Here is a 16,292-nt window from a genome sequence, read left to right on the forward strand (position 1 = left end):
TAGTGCTAGTATCCTTTTTTTCTGTTTCTAAACAGATAAATCCTTCAAGTATAGCGGATAATTTTTGCGAACACCCTATGACATTTCTTGGCCTTGTGTACATTGTTTTACTATGGGGAGCTGTCAGTTTTGATAACCAAAATGGCGGCGAGATGTCACTTATTCATTTCCGAAAATAAGTTGGGTTTAGATGTCAGTTTCAAGATTGGAACTGTTAACTTTAATCCTTTGTTTATGATGTTTTTGATCTGTTGAAATGTTTGAAAAAAGAAAGTTTTTTTCAAGGTTGTTCGGAAATTACTCCCCCAAAACCCCATTCAACCACAGGTTTAACCTAAAATTGATTAACAGCTCCCATGCGCAGTGATACGTCTGCGTATAATCAGGTTACATAACTCGTGTGTTGTAAGTACCAGTCTATTTGATTCGGAATTGAAAGAATTTGAGATTCATTAAAAATCAATGCTAAAAGTTTACGAAATTACGTCCACCCCACTCTAAATATTTAACAAAAATACCACACTGTATTTGTGAAATGAAAAGAATTCAGTAGTAATATATATAATATACATGCTGATATGGAAGAAAACATTTTTGATGACGTGAACATTGATGATGGCTTGGCGTTTGTATGTTTTCATTTTTGTTGTTGTTGATGTGTAGCTGCAATATTTGTGTAGTTTAAAAGACTTTTTTAAACAGAAAATGGTGTCGTCTTTAGAGCTACAATTGAAGCCTATTACTGCAAAATGGAGCAAAAATTAATGATTATGCAAACCATTAAAAAGTTTGTATGCATTTTTGTAGTACTTGTTTTATATAGCTGACCTACATAAATACATATTAAGATCTTTCTGCAGAATTTATACGGCAAATCCACAAATTGTGAATTTGAGGTCTTGTGAGCTGTACGGCAGATATTAAGAATGGTAGTTGTGTTTGTTTTGGACAAATACAATATGTAAATTATGTATACGCATAAACTATAATTGGAAACCTACAAAAAGGTACAGAAAACTGTGCCCCGAGTGATTTTTCGGAGGCAGTGCTCAACAACTGACAACATAGGGACCGATTCGTACCCGGCCGAAAGGTATAGTAGGCGGGGTGCGTATACTCGTTCTATTGTTGATGATGATGATGATGATGATAATAATGGATTGATGATGATGATGATGATAATAATAATAATAATGATGATGATGATGATGATGATGATGGATGATGATGATGATGATAATAATAATAATGATGATGATGATGATAATAACAATAATGATGTTGATGATGATGATGATGATGATGATGATGATAATAATGATGATGTTGATGATGATGATGATGATGATGATGATGATGATGATGATGATAATTTAATGATGATGATGATTGATGATGATGATGATGATGATGATGATGATTGTTAATAATGATGATGATGATGATGATGATGATGATGATGATAATAATAATATATGATGATAATGATGATGGATGATGTGAATGATGATGATGATGATGATGCTGATGATAATAATGATGTTGATGATGATAATATATTAAATGATGATAATGATGATGTGGATGATGGATGATGATGAGATTGTTGATAATAAATATGGATGGATGGCATGATGATGATGATGATAATGATATTAATAATGATGGATGATGTTTTGATGATAATTAATAATGATGATGATGATGATGATGATGATGATATAATAATATTAATATGATGATGTGATGATGATGATGATGATACATGATGATGTTGATGATAATAACTAATGATGATGTTGATGATGATGTGATGATATTAATAACAATAATGATGAATGATGATGTTGATGTTGTTGATGTTGATGATGATGATGATTGATATTAACTGATGATGATGGTTGATGATGATGATGATGATAATAATAATAATTATGATGATGATGATGATGATGATGATGTTTAATGATGATGTTGTTGATAATAATAATGATGGATGTGATGATGATGATGATGATAATAATGATGATAATGATGTTGTTGTTGATGATGTTGGTGTTGATGATGATGATGATGATGATGATAACTATGTGATGATGACCATGTGATAAGAATGATGACAACGATATATCTTTGATAAATATAATCAATATCTATCAGGATGAAGATGACAGCTATCTAACCGAGGATACCGGAACCAACATTGGACTGATCGTCGGAGTACTGGTGGGTGTCGGTGTCCTCGTTTTGGCGGTAACGGGATTGTTAAAGTATGTCACGAGGAAAAAGGATACCGCGACAAACGATGTTGTCATCAACTTTGAAGAGGAACCACATGCCGATACTTCAGCAAGGACAACATTTGTCCCAAAACTACTGAACTCCCTAATGACTTTTAGAAGATAAGAATTAGTAATTTTGTTATTGCCTTAACGGTATAATTCAATTAACGACAACTCGTGCAGATTTTTATATCATTTTTCCTTTCTGAGTTTCTCATTACTTGGTTCACCGTGGTGAATCTCATTATAATTATATTCACCGGTCAACAATGAGTTTATTACTAATTTTTTCCAATTGTAACTATTACATTTTCTTATTTTGATTTCATTCCATAACATAAAACAATAAGTCTAACATCTTCCTCTTTTTGTCTTTGAAAGGAAGGTTATTTCATAACTGAATTCAAACCATAATACGTTGTTCCTTGTTTTGAGTATGCTCCTGTTTGTTTCAACTGATATTACATGTTAAAAACAGTTTATTATCACGATTGATCCATGTCTCTTAAAACAGTGTGATGTTCACTGCTCCAGCACCGCAGGCTACAACGCTGAGTCGTGCCATCAGATGATATCAACCAAGGAAGTGAGAACAAGTCGTTTGATGGCAACTTGGAATAAACTGCATTTGTACATATTGAACATAAAACTCAATCAAAGATCGATAAAAAGAGTTTTACGTTTCACGCCTTATTGAACTTCTTTATGCTTATTGACCTGTTTTATCCCTATACTCCCGGGCCATACTGTCGTAGTTTACGTGTGGTTTAATTGGGACTTTTCCAATAACCCTTTCACTAGTCCCGTGAATATTTTCGTTTTTACTAATTCATTCAATTTTTATTTACGCCAAAACAAGTGTTTGTAGTTGTCGGTTGACGTTGAAACTGATAATGAATGTCGATATCTTTGTGAAATTTAACTTTAGATAATAAATATAATAAAAAAAACAACCTTGAAATAAAATCACGATATATTGCCGTAGACAATATCACTAAAACGCAACAAATGACATATTGGCGATTCAATATTGATAAAGCCATTCTATATAATGGATTAGATTGTACATATTTTGCCCGGTATTATAAAGATCCGTTGGTATCTTATTCCAATGCTGAAATAGAAAGACTAAACAGTTGACTGATAACTGAACATGCTTTTCTCTCTTTTTATTCTGCAATATGTTTTATTGTTATGAACAATATGTAATAAAATGTTGGTTTATAAAGAAAATAAAGACTTTTCGCATAAATCACATTGACATGTTCATATTGTTTGATTAGCCTTCAATGTCAAGTATTTGTCTCATACTCAGGCAGTTTGAGTCGATGTTGTTAACACGATGAGTAGGTATTTGGAACAATAAAGTTTTTAATTAGGGGATATTTGCCAAAAAAGAAAACTTTATGTTCAGATTGTACGTATGACGAAACTTCTTGGTCTGCCGCAAAGGGTCTCGTAGTTGAAAAACTATTGGGAATATTTGTACTAAATGTAGCTGAAAACAAAACAGCTGTTAAGTGTTGCAGAACATAGTCTGTACCAAGCGTCTACCAGTATTTACTATTTAAACTTGCTTTCGATATTATTTATTGGTGTCTGTTTACGACATGTCATTTAAAAGATAAAAAATATACACTTTCATTCTGAATGTGTAATATACCTTATAGGCACTGTAAACATGATACTGTTTTATTTTCCAACATTGGTTAAAGTTACCATTTCAAGTTTCATCGACGTTTCACTTTCGTCTGTTTACAATTGAAATAACGCTCATCCGATTTAAAATAAATATTTTCTAGTAATAGTTTACAAAAAAGGACTAGCGTACTTCATTAAATTTGATGCAGTCTAGGTGGCATTTATACTCCCATATGAGACCATATTTCACATAGCAATATTCTTCGTTTTAGATGTAAATAAGCATCTATGAACGAACTTAAGACGACATGAAGGTACTTAAATCTTACATTGTCTTTGAAATAGCTTGTTTATTTTTTTAAAATCACCACACAACGGCGTATCGTAGGGTTTTGATATATTTGTCCCGTGCTACTCTGTATAGAATCATTTATGTATACATCAGTATGCAGTTATAACGCAAGAGGACGGATGTTTACTTCTTTGTACAATGTTTTTCATTAACGCCATCAGTAAATTGAGAATGTATCATTGAGGGATAAATTATTTATTTAAATTATTATATAAGTTGAATAATTTGATACTCACATCGAAAGATCTCTGGATTAAGGATTTAATATTTTTACAGATACGACCTACGATACAATAAGTATTATGTGATCTCTTTAAATCTCATAGCATATCTACATGATGGTTATGAATAATCTGAAATAAAAAAAAAATGAAATGTGTATTTATCGGCTTCTTCACGTCTATAACTATAACTTCTATCATTATAGAACTAACGGACTCCAGGAAGTAAACTAGAGGCGTACCATGAACTTATTTCTTTCATTGTGCTTTAGGTATCACGTGTATTCAGAAAGGGACGATGTTTATAAACACTTTATTTAGTCTGCTTGGTTAAAATACGATACACTGATAGGGAAGACACTATTATAACGACTGCAAACAAATACGGAACAAAAAAAATTAAAGTTAAATCGGTTCGAAAGAATTTAATTGTTTCGGAATCATAACCTGAGACTTCTAACAATCAGAATTAATGCTACAATTGTGTTCGGCAACGCTTACAACAAACTGATTACAATGTGATATAGATTCCTATAATTGCTCTATTCTATAGAGGATCTGACAATATTATATAAGGGGTCATGTTCTGAGGACCTTTTTTTTAGTATATTACATGTACTTCAGATCAAATTTTCTATACCTAACTACATCAATTGAATGCGAATTGGGAGAAAGATAGGTGAATATAAAGCCAGCACTGAGTTTAGGATAGTATACATTATAGTGCACATTATGTATTAATGACATAATATTATGTTTGCTAATCCTTAAAGGCCTATTACCTTTCCGGAGCAAAACATAAATGTTTTCTTTAAAGCATTATTAATACCAGAAAATATATACCGATGATCTAAGCTGAGGTTAAAACACCAAACATATGCTAGATTTCCTGCGTAATATATGATAACAGTGCAGAGTCATTTCACTGTTTTGCCGCCTGGCGCAGTGATAGTCAACTACTGCGCGGTATTTAGCATAGCGGCGGGAAACATAAGGCGACCCGCGTTATGAAAATGTATTCAAATCAAATTGTTCAGAAGGTGATGATACATGTAGTATTAACGGTAAGTTAATAACTTTTGCGACTCTACAAAATTATCGAGCTCGTTTTACATTCCCATTTTAAAAATTAAAAGCCGTTCCGGAAAGGTAGTGGCCGTTTAAAAGATAATAATTAATAAGGCAATGCAAATATTCATATAATCTGTAAACGTTCGGAAAAATGGACAGACCATGATAAATGATTATGCAAAATACCATTAGAATACCTGCAATAGTTATTGGAATTGTGTCGGATAAACAATAGGGGTAGAAGAAGAAGAAAATCAACATGTCAATATGTAGTGATAATTCAATGGCTTAATGTGTAACGCTTAGTTGTTCCCCCTTTAATCTGTAGTTGTAAAATGCAATGATCATTAGTAATGTCATTATATATGGAAATCCACAATATAACGGAATATTATTCCTAAATAGGCAGTGAGTGGATTGCCTAACGTTATTCACATATAACAAGTTATTTATTGATAGTGTATATTAATATATAAATATATTTGCGAAATATGAAAAAAATATATTTAACTGAATAGTCAGGCAAAGTAAACAAGTCTAAATGCGTTCCTTGGCCTTCCAAAAGTCCTTACATTTCAAAACGATGATGTGGTTCTGCTTCCTTTGTCCAGTTTTGACTGTTGAAATTATGGAAAAGCCCCGTGTAACTTTAGCACATTTCTAAAAATAATTCTTTGAAATCGAGGCTGCAAGGAAATATCAGCGCAGACATAGCCAGCCGGGAGGACATGTAAGGATTCCTATAATACATATATGAACTTCTTCGCATGCAGAGCGATTTTGACCGGATATTTTATTTTTCTCTGTCATTATTAAATTATACTGAATTTATTAACACCACTTTTATCGACTTTAGTCTTCCTTTCCCTGACTGTACTTCAAACTCATATTAAAACAATATTTTTTCCAACAGTTTTCCATATTTTCCAATATACATATAGTGTGAGGATTAAAGAGAGATAACTCGTATGATTTGTCCCCCTCTCATCATCATTGAAAGTTTCTAATCACAGTACATTTCAGTAAATGTTCAAAATTTCAAAGAAAAGTTTAAAAATACTTACAAGATTTTACAAATCTACAACGGACCTTAGAAGCAAATTCCACTATGTGCCTCAAAGTAAAGTGGTGAGTTTGAACTTATTTAAATATTGATTCATGAATAAACATAGATATCAAAGAACAATGATCGGCCTCCTGAAATACATTTTAAACTAGAGCGAAGTTATACTATAAATGACGAGGCCGCAAAAGAGTAGGGCGTAGGTAGCACTCAACAGTAAACATCATCCTGAATATGGCCAAATTCAAATTGTGAATTAACGATTCATTTGCATGGACAGCTTGTGAAATTAATTGTAAATAATAACATGTAAATGTGAAATCTCCCCACAACACGTGCCCGGATCATAAACTAATAAACTGAAACAAATAAAACAGATATAAGTAAGGTGTGTATTTATCGGTTTGCTCACGTCTGAAACTACGTGTATAACCTATAACCAAGGTAGTAAACTAAAGGCGTACACATACGTATCTGTTTCATTGTGTTTTATGCAGCATGTGTATTTAAGGATTAAAGTCTCTTTCTGGTGGTTCTATCGAAGGATAAAGTTGAGTAGGGTATCGATATTTGGAATGGACCGCGAAGCGGTCCATGAAACAAATATCGATACCCTACCCGAAGGATAAAGTTGAGTAGGGTATCGATATTTGGAATGGACCGCGAAGCGGTCCATGAAACAAATATCGATACCCTACTCAACTTTATCCTTCGATAGAACCACCAGAAAGAGACTTTAATCCTTATATTTACAGTCTGAACTATTATTTTCATAGCTCAAAATTTACCCTTAATAGTGTTTATGGCATTTATAAGACTAAAATTGAATTATATCGTTTGGTTCCGACAGGCATTTGGAACAGCCACTTGAAGTGGCGGAAATTCCCGCCAATTTATCAATGAACATACCAATAAAATGAGTTCCGTCTGATGAAGCATATATCTGGGGTTTTCCCGGTATGGAACTATAAATCATTTTATTTATCTGTTGTTAAAAACACCATGGTGCAAAGCAGTTTGGTTTTAATCTTTTGCTTCGTATGATTTCAAACGCTTACACAATTCATAACGTGGCAGGATATTTAACGTAGTTGTGACGCGGTGTCCGATTCAAACCGCCGTGTCAAGGAGGTGTGACAAACAGAGAGTTTCTTCAATTTTGTGATCACTTGAGTTCTACTTAATCAGTTCACGTTTGAAATTTCTTGAATACACGGATGTTTACATAGTTTCATGTCATTATTTCCGGATTTTGGAGATTTTCAAATGTATCGGACGTCGTTTCGAGGAACATGTACAAACACAGTAGGCCCACTACTGTAAACGTTTACTGTACCGCTCTCAAAATGTTAACTATATTCATATTGTTGTTTCAAACACTTCAATAAATATTAGAGGTATCTATTACAAGTATTGTAAAGCTACAATTGTAGGATTCCGTTTCATTGATATTTCGAAACACCCAAACGTACCTACTCTCGCCGATTCACAGTAGATTCTAGATAACGTACAGGACTTGTCTGTCCGCCGAGGTGAACAAAAATGCTTTGTCGTGCTAGGTCGTTTTGGTTAAACTTATCCACCTCAAATACTGATGTTGTTCTGACATATCTTATCCATTCGTGTACAACCAAAGATGTTAAAAATACGAATAGAATGAAGATCTAGGCTACATGTGGTAGAGAACAACACAGACTCACCGACACACAACATGTAAACATTGCGACGTCATCGGAATGTGCAAAACTGTACATTGTACAACATTGTTTATTTATCATACGCACGGAAGCATTGGTCAAAGAGGTACGTAGTAACATAAACAATGTAACTTTTCTACATTTGTATTTACACACGTACATGTATATGTGTTAAAACCTAATTTGATACATGTACATGTTCATCGAACGTACGTTCGGTTACTGAAAACACCAAAAGTTTCTGATTTGGACCATCATAAATTCATCCGCGCGGCTCCAAATTGCGCGTGACATACTCAATCTATCGAGAAATAAAGTTGAGTAGCCTTTGGTTGAAATCAACAGGGTTTATACTATCAATTCACCACTGACTGTAAATATTCAGAAAGGGACGATGTTTATAAATAGTTCATTTAGACCGCGGGGTTAATATACAATACACTAGTAAGAAACACAATATCATAACGAATACATACAGATACCTTACCGAATTTTGATTTGTAAGTTAATCGATGTGATAGAATTTAATTATTTTGGAATGAAAATCTAGACCTCGGATTGATTGGAATACTTATTATTTGATAAAACAGAGACATGCTGTGATGGAGTACGCAGAGGAAATCTGATGTAGTAACATATTCGTATTAAGTATTTGTTTCAAATCGTTGCTAGTGAAGATGTTACTATTTTGTATTGGTGTTGTAACAATGGCGGGGCTGACGAATGCCTTTATACCTAGCACTGGCCTCGATGATGACAGTGCTATGTATACCCATATGAAGATAACAGAGGAAGCCCTGGACATCGTCGCGGCTACTTTTCTAACATCCACTGACCATGTGATTACTACCAGGACAACCGAATATGATTACGTCATCAGTAGCCATTTTGGAGCAGGTGATATATTTCTTTGAATCATTTCTTTTATTATTTCAAAATGTAAAGAATTTAACACGTTTTAACTTGTTGTGTTGTGGCATGTACGAACGGTGGACCCTGGTATTCCTATCTGTAATATCTCAAGTATCAACAACCAATTTTCTGTCACGTGCGATTTTCTTTTGCGACATTCGCGATTGAATAATTACCAAATACTTAATGAAAAGAAATATTAATTAATAAGCATTCCGTGAAAATTAATCTTTTTGAACCTGTTCAGAAACTTAGTAGCAGCCAAATTAAGTTGCTTTACAGTACCTGAAACTATTCAATGTAATATATTTCAATTGATTGTTATTCAAATTCCAGATACAAACAGTTACGAGAAGTACAAAACGCAAGCTCGTCAGATTGCCATCGCGGTCTCTGATGCCTGCAAGAATTTTAAAAGGAATCCGGACTACACTGTCAACTCCGAGCGTATCAGGGAAGGTAAGTAACTCCGTATTATTATTCTGTATATTTTTGAAATTAAACATATCAATTACATAATCCAATGATATCTAGTGATTTATTATTTGTAAACCATTTCTTATGACACATTTAGCTACACAAAATATAAAATTGTAATTGTTAACGGTATAGTCTTTACAAATACCCATTAATAGCAATATCATGTTTAAGATAAGAATGGTAATGTTGTTTGACAATCACTTCTCTTTGTTCTGGTATTACTATATGCATATATTTACACTTGCTAGGCTTGTTCACTATACGCAAATACTAGCCGATTTTGTTTACCATAACTGCATGGTAACATTGAACTTTGAACTTGCGTATGAAAATGTTCTATGCAACGTAAAGGGGCTACTTTTTTTAAAGAAACACATGGCTTTGTTTACATTTTGACGCAACATTACGTGTATATTGTTGTTTTTCATAGAAATTTGGAAAAATATGAACAATACATATATGTTTTTATTTTTATACATGATACAAACATTTTTTAAATTAACAATTGTATAAAGAAACGGGAAAAATATCCCGACCGGGGCGACGTGCAGTGCTTTCACTTTTGTTAAAAATGATGGATGTCAAATGTAAACATTACCCCTGTGTCTGTGTTCGTCCTACGATCAAGTCTTTGGGGTGGACGGGCGTGGGACCCTCTGACAGAGGTCAGTTATAAACATATCCTCTTGTCTCTGTTCTTTGAGAATTTAATCGTGTGTATTATAAAACATGCACCGCTAGTAATCCACGTGTTGACAGTTACGCGTCAACACAGCCACATTGTATCCATCGAACACAAGTGAAGTTATTCAATCTATCGATGGCGATGGATCTAAGCGTAGATTATATAATCACATGGCTCCCAAGGATGTAATATCGTCAAGTCAGACGACAATCTCAAACACATTGAGCTACTTGAAAACCGGTTTTTGTCAACTTCTGCAAACTCCAGTGTGTAAGCGTGCGTCAGCTTCGCCTCGCTGCACAACGGTCACCGACTTCACACATGTGGCCGAGTACAAATACTTTATGTTATTACGCTATATATTAACTTTTAGCAAAATTGAATATATATTTAAAAATCTGATCTGATTAAATAAAATTATCTCATAAATTTACTTTGTTTGTCATGTTTATTTAACACTAAAATATTGAACTTTTTTGTCGTCGCGGATGAATAATTCTATCTTACGTGAAGCGTCATAATTCGCTGTTCAATTGAGTAAGCTCCTCCCACTTTTGACCGACTTTTATTGAATAATTACGTCACTTTCAAATGACAATTTTATTGCGTAAAGTATAAATAAAAAGTCGTGTGAGTGTAAATATAGGGATTGGATTGCGCTTTTATGTTAACCATGCTTGTATGGAGCAATTCCTCTAAGAATATATTCAATATGGGGCGCTAACGCGCCCCATAGAATATATTCCTAGAGGAATTGCTCCATACAAGCATGGTTACCATAAAAGTGCAATCCAATCCCTATATGATTACACTACACAAATGTCACCATGATATTAATTCACACAGAGATGGGCCGGGTTCAATTACATAGTAATGTCATTATTAAATTACATAATATTATGCTTTAAAATAGCATTACCATGACATGTATTTTCCATTCATTCAATTAAATTACCATTATTTTGCCCGTGTATTTAATTAAATTGCACATTACTAGTAATAGTAGTTTAAACAATAAGGTTATTCCAAAAGAACAAACCCAATTTGTATAACACTGGGCTGCTAGTACTGTTTATATGAAAAAGATGATTATATGTTTGTTGATACTTGACCTTTAGGATCCTCATGAATTACATGTTAGGTTGATATAAACATATCAATGCATGTTTGCCATAAATCCCAGATAGATTTTGTAGTGTATCGATCATTGATTAAAAACATTCTTTACAACCCACTATAAACCAACTTTCTTTTGCGGCTACTAATTTTCGCGATTTTATTTGGATCGCTATAGAAAGTTGGTTTACATCATGTCCTTAATAGTATCAAATTAGGTATATCATAGAGTTTTCCTTTTGAAGTACTGAGGGTCTGCACACTATTGTGCCTAAATGATATTATTGCTATATAAAATGTATATATGGAGTTCACAGTGTACTGTCTGCTTATATATAGACAATCATAGCAGCATAAGTGATATCAATTGATAATTACATTCACTAGAAATAAATAGATTAGAATCACATCAACTGTAAAATGCTAAGGTTATTATGGGTATGGTTTCGGATATGGTTTTCCTCAGAGTTAATTCTGTTCAAAACAAATTACCATTTATAACGATATAGACCAAAATATGAGATTTAACTCATCCATTGCGATTCAATCACATCTAGATATTAGGATGATTTCTATTAACAGTCAGGGTCACATAAGGATGACTTCTTGTGTATGCAGTGGGTTGCCTGTGTGTGGATGTCTTATGGTTTGGGAGGCTGCGGTATGTTGGGTGTTATGTCTACTTGAAATAGTGGAATACTTGTTTTTTTATAGTACCATGCTATTGTAGGATGCTGCTGACGACATAATAAAAAAACATCCCAACCTGGTCACATTATACTGACAACGGGCAAACCATGGTGTGTCTCGGCCAGAGTCCTTCGCATAGGCGCAAGCGCTCTACTGAAGGCCAAACGCTAGGCAGTGTCCAGAAAGACATTACATTTTTGTAATGTAATTAATCAAATTTCCATGAATTGGAATTGAAATCAGCCTCAATTACATATTACATTCAATTACTTGAAACATGACAATGAATTACAATTAATTACAATTACACTGTTAATTACCCGATGCCTGCATTTACATATACTTTACCGTTATATTTTTATAGCACACAACATCGTCCAAGAAACTCGGCTAATTATAGGAAGTCTCCTAATGAAATCTACATTGACTGATACCAATGTCGCGCTCTTGAGACAAAACGTGGCAAAATGTCTGCTGATCATTCAGTCATTTTACAGTAAACACAAACTGGGTCGAGATGAATGTTGCAGAAACATACTTAGACTTTGTGAGGATATTAATCAATTAAGTAAAATGTAATTTTGTGGCATTGTTTTAAATACGATTATTTATCAATGAAAAACAAATCTGTAATATTCAAAAAGTGCAATTAATTCCTGCCTGAATCTCTTTTAAAAAGAAACTGAATTTCATGTATGAAGGTTTAATTTTATTTAATTGTTAATTAAGACAAAGGTACTACTTTTTATTCATATATTTCTACTTTAAAAGTAAAATAAATCATAGCCTTAGTCATTTAAATATTAATGTTATTAATTGCTGCCATTGGATTTATTTTGTAACGTGGGGACATCTTTCATTTGTGCTCAGGATCACTTGGAACAGGGGATTTAATGCGGATAGCTTCGTTAGAAGACAGGACGTGTAGTTCCTGCGATTACACAAGTTCAGCGTAAGTTATTTAAGTTATAGCCCAGTCAATACTAGTTATATTTTGAAGACATGAGATTATTATTTTTTGGCGCAGTTGCACCGAATTAAGTTGCAAAAAAATGTCGTAAGCAACATGATTATTCATCGTTACAACTGTTGATGGTAATTTTGTTTTTGACAAAGAACATTTGTTTGTGTCAGGAAAAAGGTGTATCAGGTTCGGACCATATTTCTTTTATCAAATGACCATATCATTATGCGAACATGCACTCCCACTTTTTAAATTTACAAAAGCTTGCACATTGAGTACTTTTAGACCCTGGCATGCAACTGACTGTTGCACATTATGACATTTAAGATGTGCAATAGGTTTCACGGGAACTAAAGCGTTAGCATGCTTCATCCTTTAAGAAAATATTTATTAATGACATAAAAATGCCACAGTTTTGTGTTTTCTTTCAGGCTAATTTTGGCTCGATCTGGATAGAACACTGGGAATTGGATAAAAAGATTATTTGAAAGATATACATGTGTTATTTACTTTCTATTCAATATTTAATGATCTTATAACCATTGTAAATTCGACTTAGTCACGCGTCATTATTGGTTTGGCATTAATTACAGATTGCGTCTATGATCCTCTAGCGACAACCTGCTAGTCCACGATCGTCTCACCATTGTGGGTATTGGTCTATACACTCAGGTATCTACAGCCATTGTATATCTACGTATTACACTTCTATTGTTATTGAGGAGTTATCAGGTTCTTTGTGTCATTACTCTTATCATTTGCCAAACGGTAATGGTTGTTTTTGAAATACATAACAGCGTTTGGTGATGTAATCGGTTCCCAGGGAAGACATGTTTTTTTTGTTAAAATATATTTGAATATCTAGTTACTTCTGTATTATTAAGACAAATTGGAAATAAAAATCCAACCATAGGTACAATTCTGTACAGAAAGTTCAGTTCTCGGTATCAACATTTTCCAGTTTACTATATTGGGCATATTTGCAGAGGTTTTTTCTTCGGTTCACCAATTCATTTAGTGCTTTAAACTATTGTCCATAGTTACGTACGTTTTTGAATAATTCGATGGTTTTTCAAAATTTGCAGATTTCAGTGCAGACACGAATAGGCTATAGTGAAAAAAACTAATTGTATAAATCTAACTGTTAAACAGTAGATATTTTTACTTGTAAATCGCAAAACATTTGTTGGACTTGAAAACATGAAATTTAATAGCCTTTTTGGAAAGTTAAGCTATAATCTGTTCGTTTGGCTCTGATTTCTAATAATGTATACTAGTATCCTCATTACAATTGGCAACATTGGATAAATTGACCAATCATAGACGAACTCAGTATGCAATATTAAGCTATTTGCATGCCACTAACTATCAACAACAAGTGTTTCCCTCCCTGGATTATTTCAAAATAAAACTGGATATATCGTCAGTGATAGTAACTCCTGGAGTATCGATGATGGCCATTAAATTGATTAAATTACCATTACTTCTTTATTACACATTCCAGTTGGTTCAGGCGAAACTGACGGGAAGTGCAGCCATGGTGGACTGTGGGATTCTGGGAATGATACTCCGGCGACAGGAGGTATCAATAAAGCTACTACAGACCCGGATGTATCTCCACATTATCATCTCCACCAAAAGGCCTCCGAAGCCGCAGTTCTGGCTACTGTGGAATTCTTCATACACCAGAGTAGGTAACATACTCTTTCCTATATCATAGGTTGTTTGATGTAAATTGTAATGCTTAAATCTAGCTACGAATATTTAAGAACCACGAAAATACAAATGTCTGAATTTGCATCTTAGAATACAATACTTTAATGTGATGTAATCTATGAGTCTCTCTAGTACATTTAACCATAATCACACTACTTCCTGTCCACTTAACACTATAATTCGTTTATAGTCCATGTATATTCGCACTAAAGATATGTTTTTTTCCGGCTAAGCCTTTTTTTATTTTTCTGTTTTGGTATGTATTGTTTAATTACTAAATATACACCTGGTGTCACAATATCGCATTTGTACAAATATTTTAATTTACTAAATTACATGTATACAAACGTCATAAGTAATACTATTACATTATCATTCAAACGAATGGGATACTTTCAAGCGTCTCCATTCACATGATTTCCTAACTTATTGGATTGGAATTGAAGTCAACACCTTCACTTGGTTTTGCTGTCGACGTCACTGGTTCCATGGGCGATGATATATCGGATGTGAAAATAGCTTTGACGAAAAAGGTCATTGTAGCAAGAAACAGTGATATCGTGCCAAGTAAATATGTATTATCAACATTCAGTGACCCACGCATGTATATCATGTCTTGTTTAAAGTATATTTTATCGGTATTCAATTAGTATATAAAAATGAACGGAGATAGGCTTTATATCTTATGTATGTAAATCTTATTTAACTTCAATCTGATTAAAATACAGTTCCTTATCATCACTACGTTAGAGAGGATCTGACAACAGCCCATTAGGGGTCATGTCCAGGTGACCTTTGGAAATGGCCAATCGAATTGCTGCTGTCTGAATCTTGATTGAGGAGGAAATAGTTTGAAAAACTGTCAGAATTATTTAAGTGTACGTAGTCATCTCCCCCAAAGAGCACACCAAAGCTAAACGAATATGTATAATGGGAAGAAATAGCGTTTTCAACTGATACAGCAAGGTGTAGATGGTACATGTATAAAGGTTATCTGAACATGACCCCTTATGGGATGTTGTCAGATACTCTATTGAACGTAGTGGTTATAAAGATCTGTCATCAGATTAATTTAACTTTCAATCAATATCTAGGGTCGTTTAAAGTCCGAGTGTATAAGGAGCTGAGTTGGCTTGAAAACTAAAAATCGGCAGATAATTAGTACCAGGCAAATCGTCACTAGGAGGGTTAAGGCTTCTAGGGACATCTTAATTGATTGATTTGGTTTGTTTAGTGTTACGTCCTATCAACAGCCAGGTTCATGTAAAGACATAAGAGGTTATACTTGGAGAAAAATCACCGATCAACGGTCAGTACCCGGCAACTGCCTCAAATGGGATTCGAACTCGCAACCCACAGGTTGGAGGATTTGTGGTAATATGTCGAGTCATCTTAACCACTC

General features: G+C 33.7%; 1 protein-coding gene and 1 pseudogene across 1 annotated transcript in view; both read left to right on the forward strand.

Annotated features, from left to right (window-relative positions):
• The window catches only part of LOC138306175 (von Willebrand factor A domain-containing protein 7-like), a 48,666-nt gene extending 45,219 nt beyond the window's left edge, over nt 1-3,447 (forward strand). The window contains 1 exon segment of the mRNA XM_069246566.1: nt 2,797-3,447. Within this exon segment, the coding sequence (XP_069102667.1) occupies nt 2,797-2,854 (58 nt within the window). The 3' untranslated portion in view covers nt 2,855-3,447.
• A 5,297-nt stretch (nt 3,448-8,744) lies between these two features.
• Nucleotides 8,745-16,034, forward strand: LOC138305711 (von Willebrand factor A domain-containing protein 7-like; annotated as a pseudogene).
• The last annotated feature ends 258 nt before the right edge of the window (nt 16,035-16,292 follow it).

The sequence above is a fragment of the Argopecten irradians genome, chromosome 13, assembly GCF_041381155.1.
Source record: "Argopecten irradians isolate NY chromosome 13, Ai_NY, whole genome shotgun sequence".
NCBI classification, from domain to species: Eukaryota; Metazoa; Mollusca; class Bivalvia; order Pectinida; family Pectinidae; genus Argopecten; species Argopecten irradians.